At 38.0% G+C, this 13,078-nt stretch overlaps 1 protein-coding gene across 1 annotated transcript; it reads right to left on the minus strand.

Moving 5' to 3' along the window:
• Positions 1–538: 538 nt before the first annotated feature.
• On the minus strand, positions 539–12,714 carry ccnl1a (cyclin L1a). The gene is made up of 11 exons (XM_082183007.1): positions 12,157–12,714; positions 11,730–11,804; positions 10,214–10,323; positions 8,097–8,217; positions 7,947–8,011; positions 4,126–4,225; positions 3,937–4,041; positions 3,711–3,852; positions 1,713–1,824; positions 1,521–1,619; positions 539–1,444 (listed from the first exon to the last, which is right to left on the minus strand). The coding sequence occupies exons 1-11, from the start codon at positions 12,397–12,399 to the stop codon at positions 1,024–1,026; spliced, it is 1,593 nt and encodes a 530-aa protein (XP_082039133.1). The 5' UTR covers positions 12,400–12,714; the 3' UTR covers positions 539–1,023.
• Between the last annotated feature and the right edge of the window lie 364 nt (positions 12,715–13,078).

The following is a 13,078-nucleotide window of genomic DNA, read 5'->3' on the forward strand; positions in this document are numbered from 1 at the left end:
TTTTTTTAAACCCTGCTTAATTCAAGAACAAAACACCAAAACCATATCCTGGTCTTCAGATGCTACCTGCGTGAAATACACTGAGCAATTGATCAACAAGCCTGATGTGGAAAGGTTTGACAAAAGTGGACAGACTGAGGAGGTTATTGTACAGTCTGAAGCTGAGCTGTCCTTGTCCAGGACAATGGCAGAATCAAAACCTCGTAAGAGGCACCAGTGAACAAGAGAAAAAGTGGCCAGTATGAAGGGATTCTGGTTTTATGTACCAGATTGACCCCCTCAGTTTTCATAGTATTTGTGAATTTGTGTTCCAGACCCTTCTCTCCTATAAGAGAAAAAACAAGTATGACAAGCTGAAGCTGATATACTAAAATCAGTAACACCACAGCTCCAGATATTACCTGCTTGTGCTGGTGTGATAAATATAATTTTGTGATAATAGGTTTTGCCTTAAAAGTCTCATGGGATTTGAATGATGTCAGAGCAAGACATTTTCAATTCATAAAACCAAGTTCCATAACAGAGTAAAAAACCACAATTGACAGTAGGAATAAGTCACTTTTTATTGAGTAAAAATCAGACATTGAAGACGTGCAGACTAAAAACCAGTGCAACAAAGTCACCATGATCCCCCAAAAAAAAGTCTGCATCCAGCTGTAAAAAAATATGATCTATTTTCAGAGTAACCAATTTTCTTCCATCAGCAGAGCATCTTTATTTATTATTCCTATGTCTGTGCAAAGTATCGTTGCCTTTCCTGAAAACATTTTCCATTTTTCTATGTAACTATTGATTTTCCCACCTTTGCTTTTATAAATCAAAGCATTTCCCATAATACATCAACATTGAACCCATCTTTACACTGTAAATATGTAGTTTCATATCCTTTCAACATTTAAAACTAAAACAGCAAAATAACACAAAAGAAATCAACAAAGTAAAACAGACAACTAGGTCAACGCTGACCACTTAAATCGAACACAAACGCACCCGCAGTCTCGCAGACGTGTAACAAGAGAACACTCAGCGTCTGTGTCGACTGTGGCTTGAATGGCTGCTGCTGTGGTGTTTGCTTTTATGAGAGCGTTCGTACGAGCGCGAGCGTTCCCGCCGGTCGCGGTGATGGCCGCCGCTGCTACGCTCGTGCTTGTGCTTCTTCGCCAGGTCAGAGGCACCTCGATCCCGGTCCCGCTCTCTCTCTCGCTCTCTGTCCCGCTCGCGGGGCTTGCTGGTGGAACGAGAGCGGCTGCGCGACCGTTTCCGTTTGTGGGCGTGTCTGCTGTGCTGGTGCAGATCGTCTGAGCGCTGCTTTGACTTCAAGTGTGGCAGGAGGGGAGACGGAGGGCCGTGGTTGGCGTGTCGCCGTGGTGATTGGCTGCGGCTGTGAGAGCGGCTTCGGGAGCGAGAGCTGTAGGTGCCTGAGTGACTGTGCCTGTTATTGTAACTGGAGGAAAGGCAGCGATTGAGTATAGACACAAACATCATAGAGCATACAGCAGCGCACTGCAAATGGTACTTACTGTCGTCTGGGAGAGCGAGATCTGGACCGGGATCTCGTTCTGGAACGAGAACGACTTGCACTCCTACTGTTCCGACCTAACTTGCTCTCCTTCCTGAGTCTGAGGAAAGAACAAGGAGGATGCTTAATCAGTGCTCTTTAATTAAACAAGTGTCTGATGACAGTCGCATAATTTGTCTGTCAAATAACTCACCCGTTGTGTGGGCTCTTAGAGCCCTGAGTCCGATCTTCTGGTTCTTTCTTCATGGCCTTGAGCGTTTGAGGGTTGGGAGACTTCTCATCTGCCTTCATTATGTTAGGAGAACCTAACAGGAAGCATTAGATTTTTTATAGGTTTACTGTTAACCTTAAACAGACGCCTGTAGACATCTTCAGGCTAGTGAGATGTGTTTTGAAGGGATTGTTCACTCAAGAATAAATGTTTAGTCATCATTTACTAAACTAAAAATAAAGGGAGAAGATTCAAGAATGACGGACCATTTAGGCAAAGTAGGGGTAAGTGATGCGATCAAAATCTTATTTTATCTTTGTTGTTAAAAATAACAAAGATGCAAATTAAAAATACAATATAAGCTAAAGTAAGTGTATTTACTGTAACTACAATTCAAGCAAGAAACTGAATAAACAAATGTAAGAAAGAAAAAAAAAACCTAGGCTTACATAGACTTCACTGTATTGAATAAAATATACTGAGTCTTAACCCCCAGAGTGAGTTTTTTCAAGGCGACCGTTATATTAGAACGTTCCCCCTTAATGTTTCCATGGCGACGCGTCACTCTTGTCACGTGATACACCGCAGCCACAATAACACTGTATGGTAGATGTATCGCTTTTATATAGTTTTTCCTTTTTTATTCAAAATATTCACAACTTGCTTACCATGTCAACAACTATCTGATATTACGATTCTCAAATACGTGTAAGGGATGTGTTTTGTCGTTTAAAAACCTTTATAAATAATCTTGATCTTGAAATACATGCAAGACAGTGGTCGGTGAACTGGGAGAAGAATAGAGTAAACTTTATAGTTACTTACACAATGTGTATCTGATATGAACAACACGCGTCGGCAAATTATATTTGTATAAAAATAGATTGTTATTGCTGCTTCCATAGACATCAGTGTGTATTTTACAAACTCCAAATGTATTGTTTTACTAATGCTTATGTGTATTTAAATCTCTGAAACCTAAATTAAACAATTATGTGTTTGAAAACACTGCAAATAGTTGTGATATATGACAGTGCTGAGCACGTCCGTCTCTGGCTCAGCGCCAACCAACGTGCGAAAGCACAGTTTGACGTCACTGTTCATTCTAAATCCCATATGTGGGACCGTACCGTTCAAAAGGTTAAAGCTACTAAAGTTATTCAGTCAAGGTTTTCCTGTAGCTCAGTGGTAAGAGCATTGCGTTAACAACGCAAGGTTGTGGGTTCGATCCCAGGGGATTGCACATACCCAAGTATAAAATGTATAGGATAATGCAATGTAAGTCGCTTTGGATAAAAGCGTCTGCCAAATGCATAAATGTAAATGTAAAATAAATGTCAAGGGCAGCAAGTGATTTTCTCTTAGTATTTTGTTGTTTGACTAACATTTATGACACAGACGGTTTATTAGGCGGCTGTCACTTTAAGATCGAATGCACGGATCCAATATATTGACACGTATCCGAACTGTCTACTACATTCACTTAATATATAAACAACTGTTTATGTAAACCTTGTGTGTATTTGACAGTTTTAGCACAATTTAGTTTACTCACTCGCTGTGTGATAGGCCTTGTGTTCTGGTGTATGTGCTCAGAAAAGCTTGTCAGAACAGCGTGAGAATAAAAAACCAGAACTGCACCTGATAGAATGTGGCTGTAACATGATTCTACGTTCTCTCTTTTTTTCCCTCATTTGCAATATAAAATCGTGATATCACACACCCCTACTTAATCCCCTCACACATCACTCGTCGACACAGGAGTCTAATGTTGTTAAGCTCTCCGGTAGTTCTTAGCTGTTCCATCTCCTTCATTTCAGTTTTGACCGTGAAACAACGGGTGTATGCATAAAGTCCAAAGTATACTTTAGGCTTTCCATTCCTTGTATGGAAAAAGAGCAGTTTTGAACAACGATGGTAAACTATGCTTTAAAGTAAAGCCGTGTGACTGCACAATAGGTAGAGGAAGTGACAACTTACATGGTTTGGATCCAGGAGAGAATCCGCCCAATATGGAGAGAGCAGGAGTGCCATCTGGATTCAGCCCTTTGGCTTTCAGTTTGGCTTCCTGTAGAGCCACCTTCCTCTTGTCCACTTCCTTCTCCACGAATTCATAATTTGGCTAAAAAACAAAGGAAACAAATCAGAAACAAAGACTCAATATAACACACGAGTGAAGACCTGCTCATTTTAAAACAGGTCTAACCTTTTTTCTGGTGTACAACTTCAGAGTGGTTGTACATATATCTTTGATCTCCTCCTCCGTAGCACCAAACAGCTGGTACCAGAGCGGCCGAGAGGGTAACGATATCTGAAGGAATGTCAGACATTAACACCACCACATCTCTGAGTAAACCCAAGAAGAGGTGATGAAGGACAGAGAACGGTTTTGTACCTGTAGCACTCGTGCAGCGAGGTAAATGCAGGCACAGGCGATGGTCTCAGCTTCAAATCTCACAAACACATTAGTGCGAAGGCTGTCGTTCATGTAGTTCCTGCAACAGAGAAGGTGAACCACAAAATTGCAACTTCCCTGCATGGGTTGATCATCCATAACATCATCTTTATGTACGAGATTTGTCACATGATGCAAAAAGACCAAAAATAAATGGAGGCTTGAGCTTAAGTTTGTCCTTTCCCTCTCTGCCTCACGTTCCTCTGTCGTTCTACAGAAGTTAAGGCAAGCATGCAGTGTGAATGGGCACACGCACACGTTCAGTGTAACCATGTGCACATAGACAAGCTCATGGGAGGACATTTGTCAAGAATATAACTGGCTTGCATGCGACATTTCTACAACTTAGAGCTGCACGATTAGTTGTTAAAAGATTGCGATCTCGATTCGAAAACCAAAACGCATCACCTGTGTCTATTAAACCTTTGACAAAAATCACACCAGAACATTCAAACCTGCGTCTGCACTGCCGCTGAGCCAGAGAGGGCAGTTGTCATGAACAAATAAGTTTTTCAACCACACAGTATCGATATTCTGTTATCACAGAAGAACTGGTATAAAAGTTAAGAAGTTAAGTCTACGGAAGCAATCAAAATAGAGTAAATCCCCTTTTGAAAGTAACATGACGCCTCATTTATTCAAGAGGTTTGATAAAAAAAAGCTGATTCATTCATTAATGTAATCATTAATGTCATTGAATCATTCATTTAAACCAACTTTAGTACCAACTGCAGTAAACAGACTGCAGCAATTAATATTTGTTAGAACCTCTAGTTCTGTTATTATTCCTGTTATTGTTTAGCTGTCTGTTCAGAATCGTGATCTCCGTTTGAAACAGAAGAATTGTGATTCTCAATTTATCCAGAATCGTGCAGCTCTACTACAACTCCATCTGTTTTTTCTCAATTCCATCTTACATACTCGCTTAACTTTTCATAAAATAAGCAGATGACAGTGTAAAATGAAGAGACACAGGAGCAGCAGGGATGTAGCACTGATGACTGCATGCAGCTCATAACAATATACAGCATGCAAAGCGGGCTGAGGAGTTGCCCTGGGAATGGACAAATACAAGTCTCCTGTAGTATTAGGAAACACGGCTAAATGGAGACTTGCAGACAGACAATCTTTAACTTCAACTCTGGATGACTGCCAGAAATGAGATGCAAAGCTCTCTGAAAAAAGCAAGCAAGCAGATGGATACTATGGACCCAAAACGCTGTCATTACGAAAAATAAGGGAAAGACTACATTTTTGTGAATTCCGCTGAAATAGAACCACTCTAGATTTTATACTGCAGGCCTTAGAACTAGGGTTGGGTATCATTTGAATTTTAGCTATTCTAATTCCAATTCTGATTTTGCTTATCGATTCCAATTCTTTTTGATTCCAAAAAAAGGTAAATATATATTTTTTTTTTTATGTCAAACATTTATGTCCAACATATTTATTCTTAGTCTTTTGGCAAAACATTTTGTTGCAGCTGATTTTCATAAACAAAAATCAGCTGCCAAAAAAAATTAAATAAAAAGCCTGAAGAACATATTCCTACAGTTTTAACTAAAATACCACAGCAAAAACAACCAATATAAATTTTCAAACATTAAGACAAGTTAGCTAATAAAATAAGAACAAATAAACAAATTAGCAATAGCACAAATAAATACAACTAAACAGAGTTCAGGTACAGAAATTGTAATCAACTGTAAAATAACACTACATGGGGTTTGGTTTTTATAAATAAAATATAGATTAACACTTACAAAAGTTATTCCGTCAAGATCAATAAGTGATTTTGTTCTTTGATTAGCGTTAATGAGACTGCAGCAGGTTTATACATTTACATTTAGTCATTTAGCAGACGCCTTTGTCCAAAGCGACTTACAAATTAGATTTTTAAATTAGGTTTATTAGGCTGCTGTCACTTTAAGACCTTATGCAGGATTCAATATGCGTTTTCTTTCTCAACTGTTTGTGTTCACTGAAGACAACATGACTGTTTATGAGGATTTTGACACAATTTTGTCTGCATTTGTGCGTTTAAGCCCAAGACGACGCACGAGAACTCAACTCAGTATCGCACACTATATGAGATGGCTCTCTGTGTGCGTGTTTTAGATGTGTGTGCAAAGAAAACTGTGCACAGCGCAAGTGCCGAACTGAGTTCTCTTTCGCGTCTTCATGCGCTTGAAAATGGATTGAAATCACATTAAAATTCACAAACAGGAATCGATAAGCGGAATTGAAGCTAATTTTATTACGAGTATCCAATTCCGGACCTTAAGTATCCAATTCCAGAACTGGAACCGATTTTCGATTCCCAACCCTACTTGGAATATTTGATTTAGATGAAAATTCTGAGCTTTGAACATATCGTTCAAGCGTAGACTGAGCAGGAGAGAGTTCCTGTAAGACATAACGCCTCACACCAAATTATTGTGATAATAATTGCTTGAAGGAATAGCTCACCCAAAATAAAAAACGTCATTTACTCACCATCATGTCATTCTAAACCCATGAAATTTTCCTCAGTGGAACACATACAAAAAAAGACAAACGTTCAATGTTCAAGACCTTCCCACCCCATACAAAGGAATCATATGGTGAACAGAGGCTGTCCATCTCCAAAATGAATATAAAAGCATGAAAAAGCATATTTGTGTGCCATATTACAACTCTTCTGAAGCCATATAATAGCTTTGCGTGTGGAGAAGTGGCTATTCAGCAAAACTCTCATCACCCAGTAGAGGTTTCAATACTATTTACACATGTGCATTTTGCATGTTTATAATTGATCAAAATCTGGTGGAAAGAATTACAAAAGGTTTTTTAAATTTATCTTCGATATAAATCTTACAAATTTAAATAAAACAAATGATGTTTATGTAGAAGCACATAAGATTAGAGAGGACAGAATTAAGCTTAAATTTCAGTTCAGAAGACTTTGAATAAAGAGAACAATGACCACTTTTTTGCCCTTTTTACATCTTGACAGCCTCTGGACACTATATGCTGTCAATGTATGGAAAAGAGCAACGTGAACATTCTTTAAAATGTATACTTGGCTATTCTATGAAAAAAACTAATCATACAGGTTTGAAAAGACATCAGGGTGAATGACAACAATTTTCCTTTTTGGGTGATTTACCCTTTAATTTGGAGTACATTTAGAAAGGAAAAAAAGTAGTCTACGTATACCACCTAAATCGAATAAGTGAAGTCTAATAATGAAATGCAAATATTCAGATTTTAAAACTACCTTATAAAGGTGAAAGCAAATAACTAAAAAGAAAGAGAAAACTTGAGACTTGAAGCAAAAACAAAAATACAAATCCTTTTGGACAACCGCAAGAAAACAAGATGCTGATGGCAGCTGGAAAAGGCCCCCTTCAGTGATTCTCGGGCAGAGAGCTCTCACTGGATTGGCTGTCTCGAGAAGGGCAGCCAATGGGGGGAGATTCCTGAGGTCATGTGGTTGGAGGAGCAGAGTTCAGAGGTTCTTTATGACACTTACCATCATGGACTACCCTTTAATCAAAGAGTAGAGAGAAAGGACAGAGTTAAACTAAGCTCTCCATTTTCCTTTAATTACAGCCATGAACAAGAGATTTAAACAGAAGACACACACCAACACACACATGAGCCACGAATACACCAATCCATCAGATGAGGGGACAGAAAAGTTATGTAAGAGGGTTAAATACTGGGCTGGTTACACCGCAGTGTCTAGACATCCAATCCAAGATTGCTTATTTACTCACCATGCTGTCTGGACCAGCGTTTGGTTCTTCTCACATTCAAGGACTTGCAGATACATGACGATTATCTAGAAAACCAACCAAACTGCAAGTTAAGTTACTCATTCTGTTTTCCAACAAAACTATTAAGTGCAACAAAAGAAAGTGACATACCTTGTGTGGGTGTTTGACGTGGACGCAGAAGCCCAGCTCCTTCAGCACACGCCGTTCAGCTTTTATCACCTGGTTTTTGGTGTTTATGTAGTTCTGATCAAGTATCAATGGACTTGGACTCCTGATTTATGAAGGAACGAAAGTAAAATGGTTTCCCCATACCCAAATACTATTCAAGACAATGAAAAAGTGCCTTTTGTTTGCTTCATTCAATTCAAATCATTCTGTTTCCCTTTCAACCAACTACAGGCAACAGGTCCAGTTTTTTTGACTCCTGTAATTTCAGTTTAAGACTTTTAGTACTGCCACAAGTTACTAGCAAGAAAATGCTCCACCTCTCACCACATCATAGCTTCAACAGAATATATAAAAAAAAAAAAACACGTTCTACTATAAACGCACTAAGCAATATCACAATAATACACTAACCAGGTCAATCTTGGGAAACAAAAACCTCAACACACAGTATACAAAGTCTCAGCATAACCATTAAAAAACATACAAGAGACGTGAGCTTTTTTATCAAAAACACTACTTGAAGAACAAGTTCATGACAACGTAATAACAAGGCTGAGTCACGGTTTGAGAATAGTACGGATGTACTTCAGGGTGTGTAAGGTTATCACGTAAATAACACTGGTCACCTTCACTACATGTTCAAAATCTGCAATACAACAGCAAAAAATACTGAGCAACTAAAAGGTGACCATCTAAATGAATTTTATTCTTGTTCTCTTTTAGCTATTAAAAACTAAAACTTTCCAGTTGTGATATCAAGAAAAACACTTAACATTTAATACTTTACCAAAACTATGTTGTACACCTAAACAATATTACAAATTCAATTATTCAGTACTGGAAAAGAGCCTACATTTGACCAAAATAACAGATTTAGAATTTTACATTTTCTCTCTCTCGCACTAAAATAGAGAGAAAACTGTTTCTATTTCAATAGTTATCTAAATGTTTTCATTTTCACTGACATGACATCCAGACATGCAGAAATATTTCATAAACATTAACACAACATATTTAGTTTCAAGTCACACAATTACATCTGAAATCATAATGATCAAAAAAATCTACACTAAACAACATGGTTAGTGATTTCTAAGGCAAAATGCACACAAAACAGCTCTGACAACCTGATGTCGAAGACTGCTCTTAGGATAACTCAACATTTAATTGTGCATTTTGGACAATAAAGTGTCTAAAACACCCAATCCAAACATAAGACTTATATTACGACGCAAAAAAAAAAAAAACACGTTCTCAGTGTGCAACCCTCACAGCTCCTGTCATGTGAACATGTGCAGAGTGAGATATTTCTGTGGAAGCTATGACATGTGCGGTGAGGTGTCTCTTGATAATGAAATGAAAATTTAGATCATCACCTGTGCTGGCAGAGACAATAAGCTTAAACTGAGATACAGGAGTCACCCAGACGCTTCGGACCAGCGGCCAACCTGTCGATCCCCGATATCCCAGTGACCGCTTTCAGACCACTGGCTTCTCCCGGGGGAGGGGGGGAAGCGACACCTCGCTCACTGTTGCCATGCCGACTGCTTCATCTCTACGTACCATTCCACATCACCCAGGCATTGGTAAATGTAGCTGGTCGCTGTTAGTTGGTTGCAAGGGAAAAGAGAATTCAAGTTAATACCGCGTCCTTGATTTCAGATGAACAATTTTTCCTTTTTATTCTCTTTTAATTGTTTTCAGAATTTAGACTAGCCAGTGACTTATGCAACATAGCCCAATTGCCATCACATTCCCTTGATCAAAATTAACCTTTTGAGCCGTTTGAACGTATTTTACTCGTTCAGGTAATATCCTGCTGTTACTACCAATTATGACTGATGACGGAACTGAAAAGCTTTAAAATGGTTTAGAATAAAGCAAACAAAATTAAGACATCATATCAACGACAAACAGAAGTGCACAGACTACTCACAGTTAACATGTTTAAGTATACCTGAATCATTTACAATTTGAGGTGATGACATTAAATGTTATTCAAAGAAAAATGAATCGGTTAAGGGTGGGAGGTTGGGCGCACAGGTAACGAACAGAGGAAACGGTGTGACAGAAGCCCTGCGAGACCGAGACATGCTTACCTTTTGCCTCGGAGCTGCCTTAAATGATGAAACACATTGATGACGTCTCGAATTCGTCGAGGGGCTTCTTCGATCTTTGAAGCCAAGTTCATACAGGCCATGGCAACAATCTAGATAGAGAACAGATGACAGAAAGAGCTGTCAGAAACACTGCTACACAAGAAACCAAGCAGCATACATTAGTTGATAGGCCAATATACCGATAAATATATCAATTTCAGAACTTGTACGTGGACAAGAAACATTTTATGCTTTTAAATAGTGAATTTGAGCAAATGTTGCATGAAATGTATTTCATTTTTTAAGTGTCAGCAAATGAAAGACAACTACACACAAATTATATAGTTCCGGTCAAACGTTTGGAAACATAACTATTTTTTTATGTTTTTGAAAGAAGTCCCTTATGCTCTTCAAGCATGCATTTATTTTACCCAAAATACAGAAAAAAAAAAACAGCAATATTGTGAAATCTTACTACAATTTAAAATAATGGTTTACTATTTTAATGTACGTCAAAATATAACTTATTTCGGTGATACAAAGCTGAATTTTCATCAGCCAATACTCCAGTCTTCATTGTGTCACATCATCCTTCAGAAATCATTCTTAAATGCTGATTTGATACTCAGTTATAAAAAGAAAAAAAGCATTTCTTTAATTCATTATCTTTTGTAACAATATACACTACCGTTCAAAAGTTTGGGGCCAGTCATTTGTTTCTTGTTTTTTGAAAGAAATTAATACTTTTATTCAGCAAGGATGTGTTCGATGGATAAAAAGTGATAGTAAAGACTTATACTGTTAGAAAAGCTTTTTGAATAAGCACTGTTCTTTTCAACTTTTTATTCATCAATGAATCCTGAAAATAGTATCACAGGCTCCAAAAAAATATTAAGCAGCACAACTGTTTCCAACATTGACAATAAATCAGCATATTAGAATGATTTCTGAAGGATCATGTGACACTGAAGACTGTAATAGCTAATGAAAATTCAGCTTTATATCACAGAAATAAATTATATTTTTAAGTATATTACAATAGAAAACCATTATTTTACATTGTAATAATATTTCACAATATTACTGTTTTTCTGTATTTTTGAATAAATGCAGGCTTGATAAGAGACTTCTTTCAAAAACTTTTAAAATAGTAATGTTTCCAAATTAATATATATATATATATATATATATATATATATATATATATATATATATATATATATAATAAAGCTAAATAAATATTCAAATTTACAACATAGTGAGCTGTCTAACTAGACAGTGTTCCTTTCAAACAGGCCCATGTATGATGCCCAAAAATTACGTCAAGTTAGACAGTTTGTTTGAAAACAAGTCCATTATAATTACGTTACCCTGTTATGACGCCAACATAAAAAAAAATGTATACACTAACTTATACAATTTGGTTATAATCTGATTGAATGTCATTTAAGTTACAGCAGTTCGAACAACATGGCTGCCATCCGCATTGCTTGTAAATACGGCTTTATTCTCTTACCTCAAAACTGTGTTTCACGAAAGACTTCGAGTAGAAGAAGCGATGAAAAAGCACTTGTCCGGTCGCCATTGCAACCTGAAATAGAAATGCAATTAAAGAAAATGTAATAAACCGCCCTGTTTTGTTTAAAAAGCAACGTCCGCCATTTTGTTTTTGTCTAGCCGACGGACACCGTTCGTGTTAGACGTACAGAATCCATGTTACTGAACACAGGATTAAACACTGTGTAAAAGCTCAACGTATATATGATTTCTTTTAAGTCCATGGGAAAGTTTAGCGTGTTTTGTCGAATTAGAGGTGTTTGTTTGATAATGTCACATCGAAATTATTTGACTAACGTTAATCGTTTATTTCAACTTCCACCATATAACAGTTTCACTTAACGTTAGATTAATCGTTTTTGTACTCCAACAAACATATGAATTACCTGCGGCAGGCGCAGCAGGATTCCGGCGGCCTGGATGAGCTCGCAGCCCAGGATCCGCAGGTCGGTCTCGACGTACAGGTCGAGGCCATCCTGCATAGACGGGGTTGGGGAAAGCTTTTCCTCTGGAATCAAAGAATTATCGATGGTGAGGAAGACTTCGGAATACACTTTATCCCCTATTAATATGCCATCGCTATTAGCGGGAGCGTTTGCGGCGGGACCGGTGGCCATCGACGCCTCCATGATCGCTGTCGTCGGTACCTGCCGAGGACGTTAGAATCCAGAAATATTCTCGTAACCCAGAGCGGATAACAGCACTGCATACGGCTGCTTCTGTGAAAGCTCGCTGATTGGTGCAGAGATGTGTGTCATGTGACCAAAACAAACTTCGCTGTCAGACAACTGTTGCATTATTTAACGCTGTAACCGACCACATTTCTTTGAAGTACGTTTCTGCGCCCATAGATAGATTAGTAGACACCATTACATACACTTTAAATACATTGCTGGTTATGCTGGGATTGTAAGCGTTATTAATAGGGTTTTTGTCGGTAGATTTTTAACCCACAGCGCCTCCCGCAGATCATATCGCCATCCTGCAGCAGTCTGTTCCTGTAAATGACACTTGCACCTCCAGGTGTTTGTATTTCTATAAGGATTGAACGTAGGTGTGACGTAAGTCTGGCTTGACAAACAGCAGATTTGTACACATCCGCGACCTATTGTAGAGCCGGATAAAATGAGAGATAAAATGTATTTTATTCACGTATAACATAAGTAAACACATAAAACACTCCACGTAATCACGAGGGAGCTAGCATAGCGATTTATCAGCATGGTATTTCTACTTTTGCCAACTTATGTGTAGGCTAGTCTGTAAAATTGAGGTAGCAGTAAAAAAAGTAGCTGTGCTTCGTTTATT

This window comes from Leuciscus leuciscus, assembly GCF_965113295.1.
Source record: "Leuciscus leuciscus genome assembly, chromosome: 10".
Classification (NCBI taxonomy): domain Eukaryota; kingdom Metazoa; phylum Chordata; class Actinopteri; order Cypriniformes; family Leuciscidae; genus Leuciscus; species Leuciscus leuciscus.